This window comes from Vanessa tameamea, chromosome 24, assembly GCF_037043105.1.
Source record: "Vanessa tameamea isolate UH-Manoa-2023 chromosome 24, ilVanTame1 primary haplotype, whole genome shotgun sequence".
NCBI classification, from domain to species: Eukaryota; Metazoa; Arthropoda; class Insecta; order Lepidoptera; family Nymphalidae; genus Vanessa; species Vanessa tameamea.
The window spans coordinates 130,334-145,250 of record NC_087332.1 but is presented as its reverse complement, the minus strand read 5'-3'; the positions used below and the strand labels follow the sequence as shown (position 1 = coordinate 145,250).

Sequence of the window (14,917 nt, the reverse complement as noted above, 5' to 3'; positions counted from 1 at the left end):
GAACAATGTAGTTTTCTAAATTTTTAATCTTTGAACAATGCGTTTACCCATTACATACAAACAAATTGTAGGTCTTTATAATTTCAAGCATGCAAATGACTACCTGTGCTCTAAGCCGTTATTGGTATCCCCGAAGGAATTAACAATTATTTTTGTTTTTGATTTTTAACGAATCAAATATAACACAATTATTAAACATAATTTAAAGATCACTAACTTACACGTTAAAGGCATGTATTTTTTGTTTTACGAATTTTCAAATTCTATCTAATTGTATCGGTCATTTGATAATTATTCTTGTTTTTATAAATATAAGCAATATTTAATAAGTATGTTTAGTAACAAATGCGTAGTTATTTTACTTTACCTACATATTTCAACTTATAATATATTTTGGCAACACTTATTCCATCTGTCATCGTCTAAAGCAAAAATTGCTTCAAAGCGCTTTTCAACGTATTTTCATTTAATTGTTTATTTTTGTTATTGTTTTGGGAATTACTTGTAAATAAACCGAAGGTTACTGTGTATTAAAGTATTGAATATTTATAAGTGGCAATAGAATGGAAGTTAATAATCAACATAACCAAAGTTACTGGTTCGTTGTAAGAGAAGATCAGAGCAACGTTATATTCAGTAGTAATAATTTTACTATTCAAAATCCTCAGAGTAAGTGTTTTGTAGTTTTTGGACATTAACCATAAGGTTTTATTTACATGAATAGGTGCTAAATTATTTTAAAGTATATTAACGAATTTGGCCTTTATTCTTTTACAGTTGCAGGACAAGAAGCAAGATATATTGTAGACACTATTGACAGTAGACAATATATCCATGTAGACAACATTTCAGCTCCAGCACAAGAGCAAAATCAGAAAAGTTGTACAAAAGAAAGTGCTTCGACTAAAGATGAAGATATTTTTTGGGACCGAAACAAAATAAAACTCTTACTCAGTCTATGTCTAGAGAATAGATTCAAATGTCCACATAATGACAAAATGTTGTGGAATGAAGTAGCTATTCTTGTAGGAACTAGTCCTGAGGAATGTGACAAGAAATATAAGAATCTTCGGAGAACTTATATAAGATTATTTAAAAAGAAAAGGTTGGGCAAAGAAATTAAATGGATTCATTTTAACATTTGTGAAGATGTGTTTAGAGATTGTAAATCACTCTCCCCCGCGGTTCTGGAACCTTGGGAAGATTCTAAAGTCAGAAGACTTCTCTCTCTCTATATTGAAAATATCAATAAGTTCCGAAGTCCAGATTATTTGCAAAAAGATGTTTGGAAGGATATAGCGTCTCAGCTACATACAACAGAATATAATTGTTATCATAAGTTTAAGAATTTAAAAAGAACTTACTTTAATTGGTTAGAAAGAAGTCGTGAATCAGGTAAGCTTATTAAATGGCCTTATCACCATTACTTTGAAAGAATATTTTATAATTACAGTCCTGATATAGGGCCTTGGGATAGAACCAAGATAAGACAACTGATAAATGCATATTCAGAAATTGCACATAAATTTAAAAGTCCTAAATACCAAAAAAAAGAATTGTGGAAGGAAATTTCAAGAAAAATTGGGGAAACAGCAAGTAACTGTGATAGGAAGTTTCGAAATTTAAAACAAACATACATAAGATTAAAGATGAGAGCTGATTCAGGCAGGTCAATGACAAAATGGCGATATTATAAAGATTTTGTTTCAATTTTTGAAACCGAAACATACACAATCAATGAAGACAGATCAGATGTAATATATAAACCTCTTGAACAGGACTATGTTAAACAATTACTTGCATTTTACATTGATAATAAACAGAAATTTAAGGATCCATTAATAAAAAAGAGGTCACTGTGGAAGCAGATAGGTCCAAAACTAGGTTTATCTCCTGAGGAATGTGATAAAAAATTTAGAAATTTGAAGCAGACATTTATCAGACTAGTGGAAAAGAAGAAAGATACAGGTAAAGATAATGGCTGGCCATATTATTCATATTTTGAACAGATTTATGATGAACCCAAGCCATCGAAGGAATGTAGCCATAAATGTAACATTGACAACATGACCTTATCAGAAATAAGAAATCTGGTTCGCAGCCAGGACACCAAAGACAAAGATAAGTTTGAGAAACTAGTCAAAGTTATAGAAGATTCAAATAGCATACAAAGAGAAAGAAATAAAATTTTACAAGCTTTACTAGATAGAAAATGACAGCCACTTTTACCCACCTACGTTGAAACCAAAAGGAGGGTAATGATTCAGTGTCATCACATCACAACTGCTTTAGAACTAATGTTGTTAAGATGAATATATTTCATGCAAGACACATGTTCACTGGTCAAAAAAACTTAAGAATACAAAGCAATAGCTATGTATTTTATAAGAAATAACTTTGAACACTTGCCTAACAGATAGTAGGAGGTTAAGTTTTGGATTTTTTGAAACTGTATGTTAAGTAAAATTTATAAATGTTTCACTATCATTTTGTATAAAATACTATTTCATCTTCAAAATGTATTACTTGTGAGGATTATGGATGGAATGAAAATCAGAAAGAGAATGTTTAGAAATGGTTTTATTTTATTATTACCGTTCTTATGCTTTTATATGTATATGTACAAACAAACTATAATAGATTATTCAGTTTTCATTCTGAAATGAGAAATCGTTAGCAATTCAATTATATGTTGACCGGCAGCTACTCAATACAAAATGATCAATGTCTAAACATACACTGATTACACTTACGTCTTAACTTAAAAATACATCTGTGAATTTACTTATCAATAAATTTGACATCAATAACACTATACCACAGTAAGGAATGAAAAAAAATTAAGTTCAGAAAAAAATATATAGAAATCACACTCGATCGTAAGTAACCACAGGGTCGGTTCAATAGTTGCAGATACCTCGACCGGTAAAACATTCACGAACATGTACACACGTCCACTCTCTCAATCACGCGAGTCGATACAACGCTAACCTAGACTGAATTACCACACTATGTAGTTACAACTAACGGAGGCGCCGGCCCCGCCCGTGGCCGCCGTCGCGCAGCACCGGCTCTGCACTGACCTGGGCTATGGCGAACGAATTATCCTCCAATCCTTAATGACAAGAAACGGATTACCTAGAATGGATATAAAATCAACAGTGAATTGTCAGTCTTTGTGGAATTGATCTATCTGGTAGGACAGCGCACGGGCAGGGTAGGGTGGACGCAGGCGGTTCACTTCTTAGCGTTCTTCTTGGGTGAAGGGGCTTTGCCTTTGGCATTGTTTGACATTTTCGCCTTTTTGCCTTTTGGCCCTTCGCCCTCCTCATCGTCCTCATCCTGAAATAAAACAAAATAGATATTTTGCAATTGCTAAATATTCTGGTTTTTAGTTTGAAACTTTTTTATTTAATATATATTTTATGACAGTTGATAACAACAATCATAAAATTACCTATTCATTATTCAAGCTATCAGAAGGTAAAGGGGGCATTGAATGAGTACAGAAAACCTACAGCCAATAATCAGATTACACATTTCTTACAACTTAATAAATTTTGAAAGTAATGGCCCACTCATACCAAAATATGACAGCAGTATGAATATAAATTTTCTATCAAGTAATTATGTAACAATAATCATATCACTCTTGATCCTTGCTGCCATAATTTTGCAAAATTTGGCCTCAGGCCCTTTTCCCTCTGTTAGACATGTGGAGTCAAGAGATTTTATATTCTATTAGTTGAAGGTTTTCAGTACCTCATTCGTCTTGCGTTTGCCTGATGGTGCTTTCCGTTTATTCTCATCTTCCTGTAAATTTAGTAATCTACTGAATAATTAATTGCAACATATAAAAAATAAAAATGTTGCAAGAATTTGCCAAATAGCAAGATAGATAAGAATCAAACAAATGTTTCTATATATAAGGCATTTCAATTGACATTAAAGAATTGTTAATTTTTTCCATAAAAATGAGACAAAAACAATAGTGTTTCTCAACAGACCTTGAACTGAGAGTCATCGCCTTCCTCCTCATCTAACATCTCCTCTTCCATCTCCTCCATGTCCTCAAACTCCTCCACCAAGGCACCTAACAGATGCTGTCCAATCAAATGCACTGGTCCTGAGCCCTGTAGGATAAATTACTTGTTATATAAAAACTGCCTGGAGTGGGTAAAGTTATTGTAGTAATTAATGAAATCAGACAAATGCCTCCGAAAATCACTCCAAAGTAGTGTTTGATCAAAACGATCCAACACACTTTTCATTTATAATGGTTGTTTTTATCATCATATAAACACAGAATCAAAGAACAGTATGAGATTATTTTAGTTTCTTAACATCATTTCAAATAGAAATTTTGAACAAGATTTTGTTTCATTGTCATTCAGCCTCAATCTACTACTACTGTATTATGTTAAATTGTTACAAATAATAAGTATATAAAATTGGGTAGTGTGTATTCTTTTCCCAAAGTTAATGTGGACATTGTATCAGTTACTCCTTGCTGTTTTTAACAGTTACATTAATAAATTTTTGTCAAGTTAATAAATAACTGAACTAAATAATATACCTGTATGAGTGTGAAGGTGACTGGTGCATCTGGGAATTCAATGTCAAGGCGTGCTTGTCTTGTTTCTCCAACTTTGAGAATAGCAACAGGAATTTTGATGGACTCCTGAAGACACATTGTCTCCACCTATGTTTGGAACAAAGGTAAATAATTATAAAGAAGTATACAAATACATTATTGTAATAATACCCTAAAATCCTTTATTATAAACTGTAACAATATGCTGATAATTTTAAATTATATCTGACACATATGTAGAAACAACTCTAAATAAAGTTGACACAACTGTTGAAGCACATTACGACCCAATTGTCAGGTTTCATTTATAACACCTTGATTTTAAATTATATTTTAATTTTGATCTAGTTTTAAGTAATTTACAAGGTTCTTCTTGTGCTATAATAATATTTAGCCATTATATCAATCAGACAAATGCCTCAAGCAATCAAAGTAGGCAAAGCCGCATCAAAACGATGTTGCAGAGCCATTCAAACAAGCTTGGTGATTTGATCATCATTTTGATACAAAAGTTACTAAGTGGTACTATTTGGATATATAATAGATAATGACTATTTAACCGTTTAGTATTAACAAGGTACAGGATTATTTCAAAGTAATTACCTGCACAACATTTAGTTCATCAGGTTCGGCATCGGGACCGAGCAACGCTTGACGAATCAGCAACTTATTACTGCGGGGGTATTCCGCCTTCGCCTCTGGGTCCCATGTTTCAGACTTATGTGACGACGAAAGGGTAACACCTGAAACAGCAATCACGTTGTAAATACAACTTGTTTGATTCTCAAATACACAAAAGTAACCTACAAAAACAAATCTTTAATTTGTAAAGAAGATATACTAAATAATTACAAAGATCACATTAACAATAACAAGGCTTAAATGTAAACGGTTAGATTAGGACGCTTGGACGCCATACTTTTAAAATTACGCGCCCAACTGGGACGACTCCCTACAACGCACGTTCATGATATAATATACTTTTCATGATGATCAATACGATTGGAGAAAACTGTGAAACTTTAAAATAAAAGAAAATGTAATATTAAAAAACACGCCTTTTCTGCTGAGTATAACATTGAGATAAAATTATCAATCTGGGAAATGGCGGCAATAAATACACTTAACATTTTTAGATTTTGATACATTTATAAATAATATCAAAAGCTTCTGCATAACGTATAAGCCTGAAATAGAATTATTATAAATTTCTACAAGTAAAATTTCATTGTGAAATAAAATGGCGAAGTAGCCGGGTGTCAAAGCTTTACGCGAATTTAAGCAACTTTATGGTAGTGAAGTACAAATATTTTTAACTAAATAATGGTATAGTATTATTAAGGACATTATCATGGACATTACTTACCATAGAAATATTCGTCCGACATAGTGATTTCACTAATTTATTGAGATTTTTGCGACACGTTCACGTGCGATGCCGGCGCACACAAATCTGGGAACTGTGTTGCCAGTTGCCACTTGGCATTCATCAATAAACAAGTAATTGCAATTTTTTTTATTAGGTATGGTGACGACTTTATCTGTATTAGCTATGTCCTCAAAAAATATTTTTCTGCTATGATATTATTATTCTCTATATTTTATTTGAATAAGATGAAAAGAAAAATATGTGAGTGGTTTTACAATTGTGCTTCTTGGTAATAAATATATCAATGAAATTGTTTCAGTAAGAGGAAAAAACCAAAGTGTTAAGAAATATTTTCAGTTCAATATTTCAAATTAAAGTTTGACTATCGGATCATTTTTAATAAATATGCTGTTATTTTATTTTATGATTATACTCATATTAATGCATATATTACAAGGATTATGAAATAAGAAGTATAAATATTGAGAAAACCACATTGAGCTGTGAAGTAAAGGCGTAGGATAATATTTTTATAATTATAATTAACCATCAGCACTTTACGATTCTCATAATATTGGTTTTTCAATTTGGCAGATAATATTCATTTATTTGAAATATAATAATTAACTCAATATTTGTAAATTCGAAGATAAAAAGGATAAAACTTCAGAAGATGTTTTTATTTTTCATAATAAAGGACCTATAAATTAGGAATGACATTCAAAGTAAAAGAATAAAAATCAAGAAGGTTAAATATTACAACAATACAATTTTATGAACCTATATAATATAATATAATAAAGTTGACGACACTGGTCAATCTTAATAGAATTTAATTTTTAACTTATCCTGCATTCAATATTTCAATGTACAAAATACATTAAATCGTTAGTATTGCCATAAACACCGACTACAACATTAAAAAAGGCATGTTAAAATGCTCTTAGTATTAAGTACATAAATGTTTAATATGCATATCCAAAATAATTACTAAAATAAATAACTTTAGTATACAGCATTACAAAAACATTACAGTTCTGCTGAATGCACAACTATAATATTTTTAAGATTCTTCAAATATGTACATACACATGTTACATTTTGGAATTATACTAATATTCAAGTTATAAGTAGATTAGATTTGTTTGATTCACTTATAAATGATAATCTACATAATATTGTGTATGGGTGAACTATTGGTATTCATTTGAAGCAAAATGGCACAGGTTAAAAATAAAGTAGACTTGCATAATCTACATTTTTGAGAATTTCGCCATCTTGCATAATTTTGCATCAAAAACAGCAGTAGAGAGGTATGATTGGTGCTTAAGTTTTGCTGTAAAGTGATTGGTTAGAATTGGAGACAGTTCCCAATAAGTACCAATACAGTGATGGGAATCTTTACTTCATTGACGAATACTTAGCGAGCCACCTAAACCTATCTATTCGAATTGACACAAATTTATTTGTCAAAATACCGTATAAACATAATTGCCTTTATCTCCATTGTTTCTCTTATTTTTCTCCTGTCTACCCCGGTTTGTTTTGTCTTTTTTACTAAAGAAATATCTTCCAAAAGGTAACATATTTAAACAATAACTATTTGCTACTCTTGTTAAATCGTCGAGTGAGTAAATTATTTTACTAGCATTACGTTCTTGACCTTAGGCCATCCGTGCTTGCGATGCATTTTTGTTGTGTAACTACGCCAAAAATCACACAAGAGCGATGCCAAGTTTTCTTCGTTATCGTTAGGTATTTATTGAAGGTGTAAATTAATCTACAACTTCCGTCGATACTTCATTCGGGATCTGTCAAGATTTCTTATTAGAATATAACTTTTAGTTAAAGTGCTTAGTGAAGCATTTTAACTTATATTTTTAGTCTTACGTATAAGTTTATTATCCACGAAAACACTTACATAAATATTAGCAATCTAAAAATTACTTTTATTTTTAGGTCATCTGTATGCATCTGTCTGCATCGAATATAACGCGAACAAATGAAGATTCGATAAACAATACAATAGTGTTACAAGTGCAGCTGAACAAACAAGAACAAATGAATAGCTCGAATCTCGTAAAATGCGAACCTCATAGTGATAATAGTGATAATTAATCACATTGTATATTTTATGGTACAATGAGTGAGGAGTCGCAAAATGGTGGCAGCAAAAAGAGTCCATCATTGGCTGCACTTAATGAGGCAGGCTTGCAAGGAGAGGAATGCGGGGCACAAGTCGATGCCTCCACTTACACTTCACACACAAATATTGCACAGGTGAATATTGTAATAGAAACTGCTCTCTAAAGAATGCCCATACAATTCAGAACCATTGCTTTTTTAAATAGATAAACATAATCAAAAGTAATAAAGCTGTTACTGTCAATTTAAAAACAAAATTACTTACTCGAAAGTCATTTGGAAAGCTGTATGTTATGTTTATGTTGTTTATTAGTATACAAATTAATTTTATCAATTTTGTAGGGCAGTGATGATGTCATGAATATTCTTGTTATAAATATAAAAGTAAATTTAATCAATGAAGTCAAAGTATGTCTTCTATTTTTTTGCAACTTGGAGATTCAATTTGTTGTCTGTTCCAGGTGACAGCGAGCTCTGCTCCCACAGACAGTAGTAATAAATGGAAGTGTGACATATGTACATATGAGAATTTTCCACTTTCTCGTAAGGTATTGTTCTGTTTCTTTTATCATTCGGTGTCTCTTTTTTAATAAGGTAATTAAATTGTTATGAGTACGATCATAGTCAACTTCACAGTAATTATATGTGAGGGTTTTTATCACTGTGCATGTTTATATAATTTATAAACATAATTTAATCAATCCTCAATAAATTTTCTTGTAAGATTTTTATATTACAGTTTTATACTGCAACCTAATCTTATAAAATTTGACAAAAATGTTAGTCTGCCAAAATTCCACTTCATCATAGAGTGTACCACCATACTCAAAGCAGGCACATGCCCATGAGTTGTAAAGATCTCTATGCTTTATCTGTTCACCTTGGCTTGACTTTGCCTTGAAATAATTTCCTTCTCCTAAAATGATACAAGGGCTTATTACAGTCCCAGTGCCAGTGGTAGATTTACAAGGCAAACTTCCTCTCAAACAATATAATTAGTGGAATGCATTGTAGAGTTGTTTTGTTTCCATTTTATTTGATTTATTAAACTAAAAAAATCATTTAGTGACTACTATATTTTTTTTCTGGGAAAATCAAAACTCCTGTTGCATGTCACCAATACTTAAACACAATTGTACATAGAAAAAAGAGTTAAAATGAGATTGTACATCGGGAAGGGTCTGTACTACAAAATACTATATCTTTTAATTTAACTTTCAAAGCAATTTGCATGTTATTGTTATATAAATAGAATTAACTTTATGACACTTATTCCAAATTATACACATTTAATCCTTTATTCTTATGTATAAATACATTTTTTTTCTTTGTTATGTTATTATAAAAACTGAACATATCGGTATGAGATTGACCAATCAATGCAAAGTCATCCATAGATGGTTATTGGCTATTAATTTTTTCAATAGAATTGGTCATTCCCCTTATCTGCCAGTCGAAGCAGCCAGGTAACAAACAGGTTGTACAGAAATAATACTGAAAAACCAGTAAATTTTCATTTATGCATTGTAAAATATTATTTGATTTTGACATGATTTGACTAGATAAATAAAAATCTAAATTAATCTTGTTAGTTATAATATCTATTTTTATTCTTGATCTGTATGTAATATATTATATAAGTAACACTATTCTAATCATTTTTATTGCTTAAATATGATTTCATAGTGTGATATATTGTTGGTGGGCAATGTTTTCACACAGTAACTATAAAATATCTGCTACCAGTAACAACATTGTGTATAATAGTGGAATGAATGTGAACATGAAATGTCTCAATTTGCAATTTAAATTACAGGTATACTATGACTCTCGTATTTAGTCCTGTATAGAGTGTTTCTTAAGCTTCTACAAGCCTTTACCTAGACCATATATGAAAGAATGTTTAATGTATTCATTGATTTATGTTTTAACTGATTGTGTTGATATATAGAGATGAACGAAATATTATTTCAGTGCACCATGTGTCGCAGCTTGAAACCTTCCCTCGGAGAGGACATCTTTAAGTTACAAGATGGAGCTAGTGCCCTTCCCGTGCAAGATATTTGTGGTAGGCACAGATATTATGAGATACAGTATTGTTCAATATGGCTATGGGTCACCATGGATGTGAACTAAAATGTTTATCACTTGTGCTCGTTTAATTACATTGGCTCACCTACAAACTGGATCACAATGATCACTAAATATTGATGTTTATGGACAAAATGACATATCGGTCTGCCAGATACAGTTGTGGTATATAATATTATAGTACATAATTAATCAAATGTTTCAGGAGCAGATGCGATTGCAGAGAGACTTAAACCTTTAAGGATATCATCTCCTCAGGGGCAGGCCGGCGCTTCGTCCGTGGCAAAGTGGTCTTGTGCGGTACGGTTTTTAATAAAAAATATTATTCTTAAATATTTTGAAGATTTATAAAATTTCGAATCGATTTCAGATCCACGAACATTTTAATTACCTCAGCACTATATATGTTCCAGACGTGTACATACGAGAATTGGCCGCGGGCGCTGAAGTGCGCCATGTGCGGCGCCACCACCGCACACTCCACCGGTGAGGCCGCCTCTATATTCGCGATCCCATACCGACGCTCACTCGTCTACAGTGCTAACCTTCGTCTCAGGCGTCAACGACATCTGCAACTCGCAGAACGCTCCGCTGCACGAAACGGAGTCGGGCGGGCGGCGCTCCAAGCGGCGCAACACCGACTGGGTGTGGTTGCAGGCCTGCCTGGGTACGTGTAGCGCGGCGGGGGCGGCGGGGGCGGCGGGGGGCGGCGGCGGGGCTCACACGCGTCTGTCGGCAGGTGTGGTGGAGGGCGACGCGCGCTGCGTGCAGGCCTACCTGGCGGCGGGCGGCGACCCGGCGCGCGCGCTGTCGGCGCACGAGGTGGCGCTGCTGGACCGCGCCTCCGCCTTCGACCCCGGACACACGCTCGTGCACCTCGCCATCCGGTGAGCGCGCGCGTTGCTGCGCCTCTGGAGTATCTGCGGGTCATGTTTCGGGATCGGTGTTTGAATCTATGAAATCATTCGCAGGTTTCAAAGGCAGGAAATACTATCGACTCTGCTCTCGCGGATATCGGGCGGCGGGCCCGGGTTGAAGAGGTCGCCTTCGTACGTCGGTATGCGCATTGTTTGTGTGATATGGGCTCGGGCTTATTGAGTGAATCGTCATCGATGCGTAATTACTTGTATTCGTTCGCCAGCGCCCGACCTCGCTACTGCGATCCGGCGACACATCGCCAATTGTATCCGTCACAAGAAGGGCAGCTTCCCGTGCCGGTACATCAACGAGTTTTGCACATTTTCTTTGCCGGCGGGTGAGTGCTCCTACACGATGGTTACGCGGTCTTACTTTTGAAATATCGTTATTTGGTTTAAGAATCCGCAGACCTCGGAAATGTCTGTTTTTCGTTAAAACATGAAAACCCACCCTCGCAAGCTCGCAACGCAAGCGAGAATAATTTCGTTTCACCGGCTCGGGTCGCGCCGCAGAGATCGAGGAGCTGCCGGCCGCCATCCAGGAGCAGCTGTTCTCGGAGCTGCTGGACCGCGACGCGCAGCACACGCTGGAGGAGCCGCCGCTCATCAACTGGAGCCTGCACCTCACCGTGACGCTGGGCTCGCGCCTGTACGCGCTGTGGAACCGCTCGGCCGGCGACTGCCTGCCCGACGCCGTGTGCCAGGCCGCCTACGGCGTGTTCGACCGCGCCAACGTGCTGCGCGCCGCGCTGGCCGACTCGCTGCACCACGCGCAGCGCGGCTTCTACGCGCGCTGGGCGGCCTGGGAGCGCCTGCAGGCGGCGCAGCTGCACTACCAGCCCGAGGAGGCGCAGCTGCGCGCCGAGTGGGCGCGCCTCGTGGCCGCCGCCGCGCGCCCCGGCACGGCGCTGCACCAGGTGCGCCGCCGCGCCCGCCTGACGTGACTCGCACACGCGCAGATGCCCCCCCACCACCTGACCGCTCGGCGTTGTCCGCAGCTGCACGTGTTCGCGCTGGCGCACGTGATGCGGCGGCCGATCTTCGTGTACGGGGTCGACGTGGTCAACTCGTTCCGCGGGGAGGCGCTCGGCTACGCGCGGTTTCAGGGTGCCTACCGATCGTTCGTCTCGTCCGGGAGCGTCGATATGGCCGACGTGACATTTTTCAACGTACGGGTGTCCGTCCGCAGGTATCTACCTGCCGCTGCTGTGGGAGCCGGAGTTCTGCTCCAAGTCACCGCTGTGCCTGGGCTACACGCGCGGACACTTCTCCGCTCTGGTGCCCGTGGAGCCCTACTCGCAGCGACACGACTACATCTGCCGGTCCGAGACGGCACCGTCCTCTATTAATATTACCATTAAGCCTTTCCTTACACGCCTAATCTCTATCATTCAGTCATTCTCATTTTGACATTAGAAACGCTTTACTTAAACGTTACGCAGAAAATAGAAAAAACAATTCGACCTTGGCATTTTACTCATTTAATCTTAATGCACACGTACACGTTAACAGCCCGTAAATTTCCCACTGCTGGGCTAAGGTCACCTCCTCCTTCGAGGAGAAGGTTTCGGAGCACATTCCACTACGCTGCTCGAATGCGAAATTAAAAAAATAGTAGTCAATCACATTATCACCTTCGCTGCACTGGACCCCGAACACACGAGCGAATAAGAAATAACGTGAAAACTCGACGCTCACATTACAGGGAGCAGCAAGAAGACGGCGAGGAGACCACGTACCTACCCCTGACCGACTCCGAAGGAAAACTACTACCCGTACATTTCCTCACCTGCGACGAGGTTCGTGCGAAGTCCGATTTCCGAGTGTTTCGTTTTCCGTGAGAATGTTCGCGTGGCATGACGAGTTCGCCGGCAGGTGTCGGAGGAGGAGGCGCTGGTGCGGCGCTGGGTGCGCGCGCGCGGCGGCGGCGGCGCGCGCGCGGCGGCGCAGACGCTGCACGCGCGGCCGCTGCTGCAGGCGCAGATGCTGGAGGAGTGGCTCAACCACTACCGCCGCCTCGCGTGAGCGCCGCCCCGCGTGAGCGCCGCCCGCCGCCCGCCGCGCCGAGGCTCCCGTCGCGAGTGCGCGAAGCGATAGATGCGTTCGGACCCGTTCGTCCCGGTGGGTGCACGTTGTTTCGATTTCAAATTTCCTCCTCGACGGCACTTGTTGCGACGCAATGTACATAGTTAGACGGCAATATTTGCTTCGGTTCGTTACGACAGTTCCGACGGCGTTGCGTTGGAACGTAGGAACTGTAAAATCTCTATATGTGATAATTGCTCATTTTTTTCTATGAAATGTAGAAGAAAGGAGCGTCGATGACTTCGCTTAGTGTGCCGCTAGATTTACACGACGTATTAGTATGCGATTAAAATTGGACCATAAGTATATAACCATAAGGTTTTGTTTAGCTTGCTAACGAGTAACACGGTTATTAAAACGCTATAATAACGAAATATAACAATTACGTTTATTCCTAATTCTAGAATAATATAGTCTCCACAAAATTAAAGAGTACTCAAATAAATGATTCAATGTTATTCTATTCTGTCGCTTTATAACTATAACATCCTATAATTCATTATATCAATTATTATTTCCTTAAAGATTAATACTGCCATTAACCTGAGCGTAGCCAGGTGAGGCAGTGCACGACGGTAGGCGCAGGTTTTTCGAACCAAAAAAGATAAAGTATTCAATCCAATATTTCAATCAAAATTAATTGTTTGAGAGAAGGATAAGAGAAAGACAAGAAAGTATCGCGAAAAGGACCGTCGACACAACACGCCGTTCTCTTGGTTGTTTTCAGTTGACATTTGTTATACATACTATAAAAATGCAAACAATACGTGCACGTTACATTCAAACACCAAATTACGTTAGTACGTGGATTTATCCGGCTTCAAGCATGAAATCTATATTTCCGTATAAAATGCAATGCAATTTAATTATTTCAGTTAAGGGACGCGCCAGTCATATTTACGTTTTGTAATAAAAACATTAAATTATACAATTTAAACAATTAAAAAGGTACAATGGTCAGAACGCCGTTTCATTACCCTTACATTTAGAATATCGTCCTCGCCTGGATTTACGGCGTAGTCTCGGGTGTTCTCGGCATTTTACCGGTTAAATCAATTTTCAAATAAAATATTTAATCTACTAGAACACTTTGCAACTTATTTCTTAAATATATCGTATCTAATAATATTAATAATATTGAGTATAAAAGTTGTGCAGTTGATATGAAATGAGTACAGATAACGAATAATATAATCTAAGCGTCGTGCAGACAAGATCGTGCTAGAGACGAGAGAACATTCGCACGACATATTCATTTCTTCCATAGTCTCTGGTTGCAAAGTGAGTACATAAAAAATAAGGAGAGTACAGCTAAAGAGAAGTATCATTTACTTTCCCTTAACTCTACACGACACTTCTGTATAAAGCGTCCCTGAAAAGACATTTAGCTGGCGCTATTGAGGCTAATACTCGGAATAATTTACGGTAACCTTAATTTTAGGCTACAGTATCGCCATTGTGGCAATTTATGAAACCCTTATTTAATACATTTCGCGTGAAAACCAATAAGAGAGATACTTCTCCTTATCTCTACACCCCACATCTTAAAATATAACAGTCAATAGGCATAACAGAACGTTGTCATGTTAAACTTCTTTATAATCTCAAATTAAATTCGACCTGGTCTTTTCTAAATTAGAATGACATGGAACGTAAGTAGAAGGTGATTCTAATTGAATTTTTGTTTTCTTTTAGCGAAGAGTAAATTAAGGGGAA

The 14,917-nt window shown here is 37.2% G+C and overlaps 3 protein-coding genes and 1 long non-coding RNA gene across 5 annotated transcripts; 2 read left to right on the top strand and 2 right to left on the bottom strand.

Annotated features, from left to right (window-relative positions):
* The first annotated feature begins 421 nt into the window (after nucleotides 1-421).
* LOC113403175 (uncharacterized) lies at nucleotides 422-2,327 on the top strand. Its single transcript, XM_026643639.2, has 2 exons — nucleotides 422-669; nucleotides 778-2,327. The coding sequence occupies exons 1-2, from the start codon at nucleotides 564-566 to the stop codon at nucleotides 2,214-2,216; spliced, it is 1,545 nt and encodes a 514-aa protein (XP_026499424.2). The 5' UTR covers nucleotides 422-563; the 3' UTR covers nucleotides 2,217-2,327.
* A 233-nt stretch (nucleotides 2,328-2,560) lies between these two features.
* Nucleotides 2,561-6,102, bottom strand: LOC113403176 (nucleoplasmin-like protein). 2 transcript variants are annotated; one of them, XM_026643640.2, is made up of 6 exons: nucleotides 5,961-6,102; nucleotides 5,198-5,337; nucleotides 4,577-4,702; nucleotides 4,008-4,133; nucleotides 3,763-3,813; nucleotides 2,561-3,342 (listed from the first exon to the last, which is right to left on the bottom strand). In XM_026643640.2, exons 1-6 carry the CDS (start codon nucleotides 5,980-5,982, stop codon nucleotides 3,238-3,240), a joined length of 570 nt encoding a protein of 189 aa, XP_026499425.1. In that variant the 5' UTR covers nucleotides 5,983-6,102; the 3' UTR covers nucleotides 2,561-3,237. The 2 variants fall into 2 exon arrangements, with proteins under 2 accessions (XP_026499425.1, XP_026499426.1); XM_026643641.2 differs by lacking the exon at nucleotides 3,763-3,813.
* A 1,338-nt stretch (nucleotides 6,103-7,440) lies between these two features.
* LOC135194107 (uncharacterized) lies at nucleotides 7,441-8,033 on the bottom strand. The gene is made up of 2 exons (XR_010309651.1): nucleotides 7,911-8,033; nucleotides 7,441-7,532 (listed from the first exon to the last, which is right to left on the bottom strand). It is a non-coding gene; the product is annotated as an uncharacterized LOC135194107 (long non-coding RNA).
* LOC113403180 (ubiquitin thioesterase trabid) lies at nucleotides 7,975-13,284 on the top strand. Its single transcript, XM_064218757.1, is given in 14 exon segments — nucleotides 7,975-8,243; nucleotides 8,570-8,656; nucleotides 10,083-10,176; nucleotides 10,405-10,499; nucleotides 10,613-10,662; nucleotides 10,664-10,866; nucleotides 10,939-11,086; nucleotides 11,171-11,256; nucleotides 11,341-11,454; nucleotides 11,630-12,033; nucleotides 12,115-12,223; nucleotides 12,306-12,438; nucleotides 12,822-12,915; nucleotides 12,992-13,284. Coding segments are annotated over 14 exon segments (1,905 nt in total). The 5' UTR covers nucleotides 7,975-8,105; the 3' UTR covers nucleotides 13,142-13,284.
* The last annotated feature ends 1,633 nt before the right edge of the window (nucleotides 13,285-14,917 follow it).

Coding starts and splice junctions, on each gene's coding strand:
- LOC113403176 (XM_026643640.2), bottom strand. CDS start 5,982: ATGTCGGACGAATATTTCTATG. Junction 4,134..4,576: donor TCACCTTCACACTCATACAG/GTATATTATTTA, acceptor TTTATCCTACAG/GGCTCAGGACCAGTGCATTT. Junction 3,343..3,762: donor GCAAACGCAAGACGAATGAG/GTACTGAAAACC, acceptor GTTTTATTTCAG/GATGAGGACGATGAGGAGGG.
- LOC113403175 (XM_026643639.2), top strand. CDS start 564: ATGGAAGTTAATAATCAACATAACCAAAGTTACTGGTTCGTTGTAAGA. Junction 670..777: donor TACTATTCAAAATCCTCAGA/GTAAGTGTTTTG, acceptor ATTCTTTTACAG/TTGCAGGACAAGAAGCAAGA.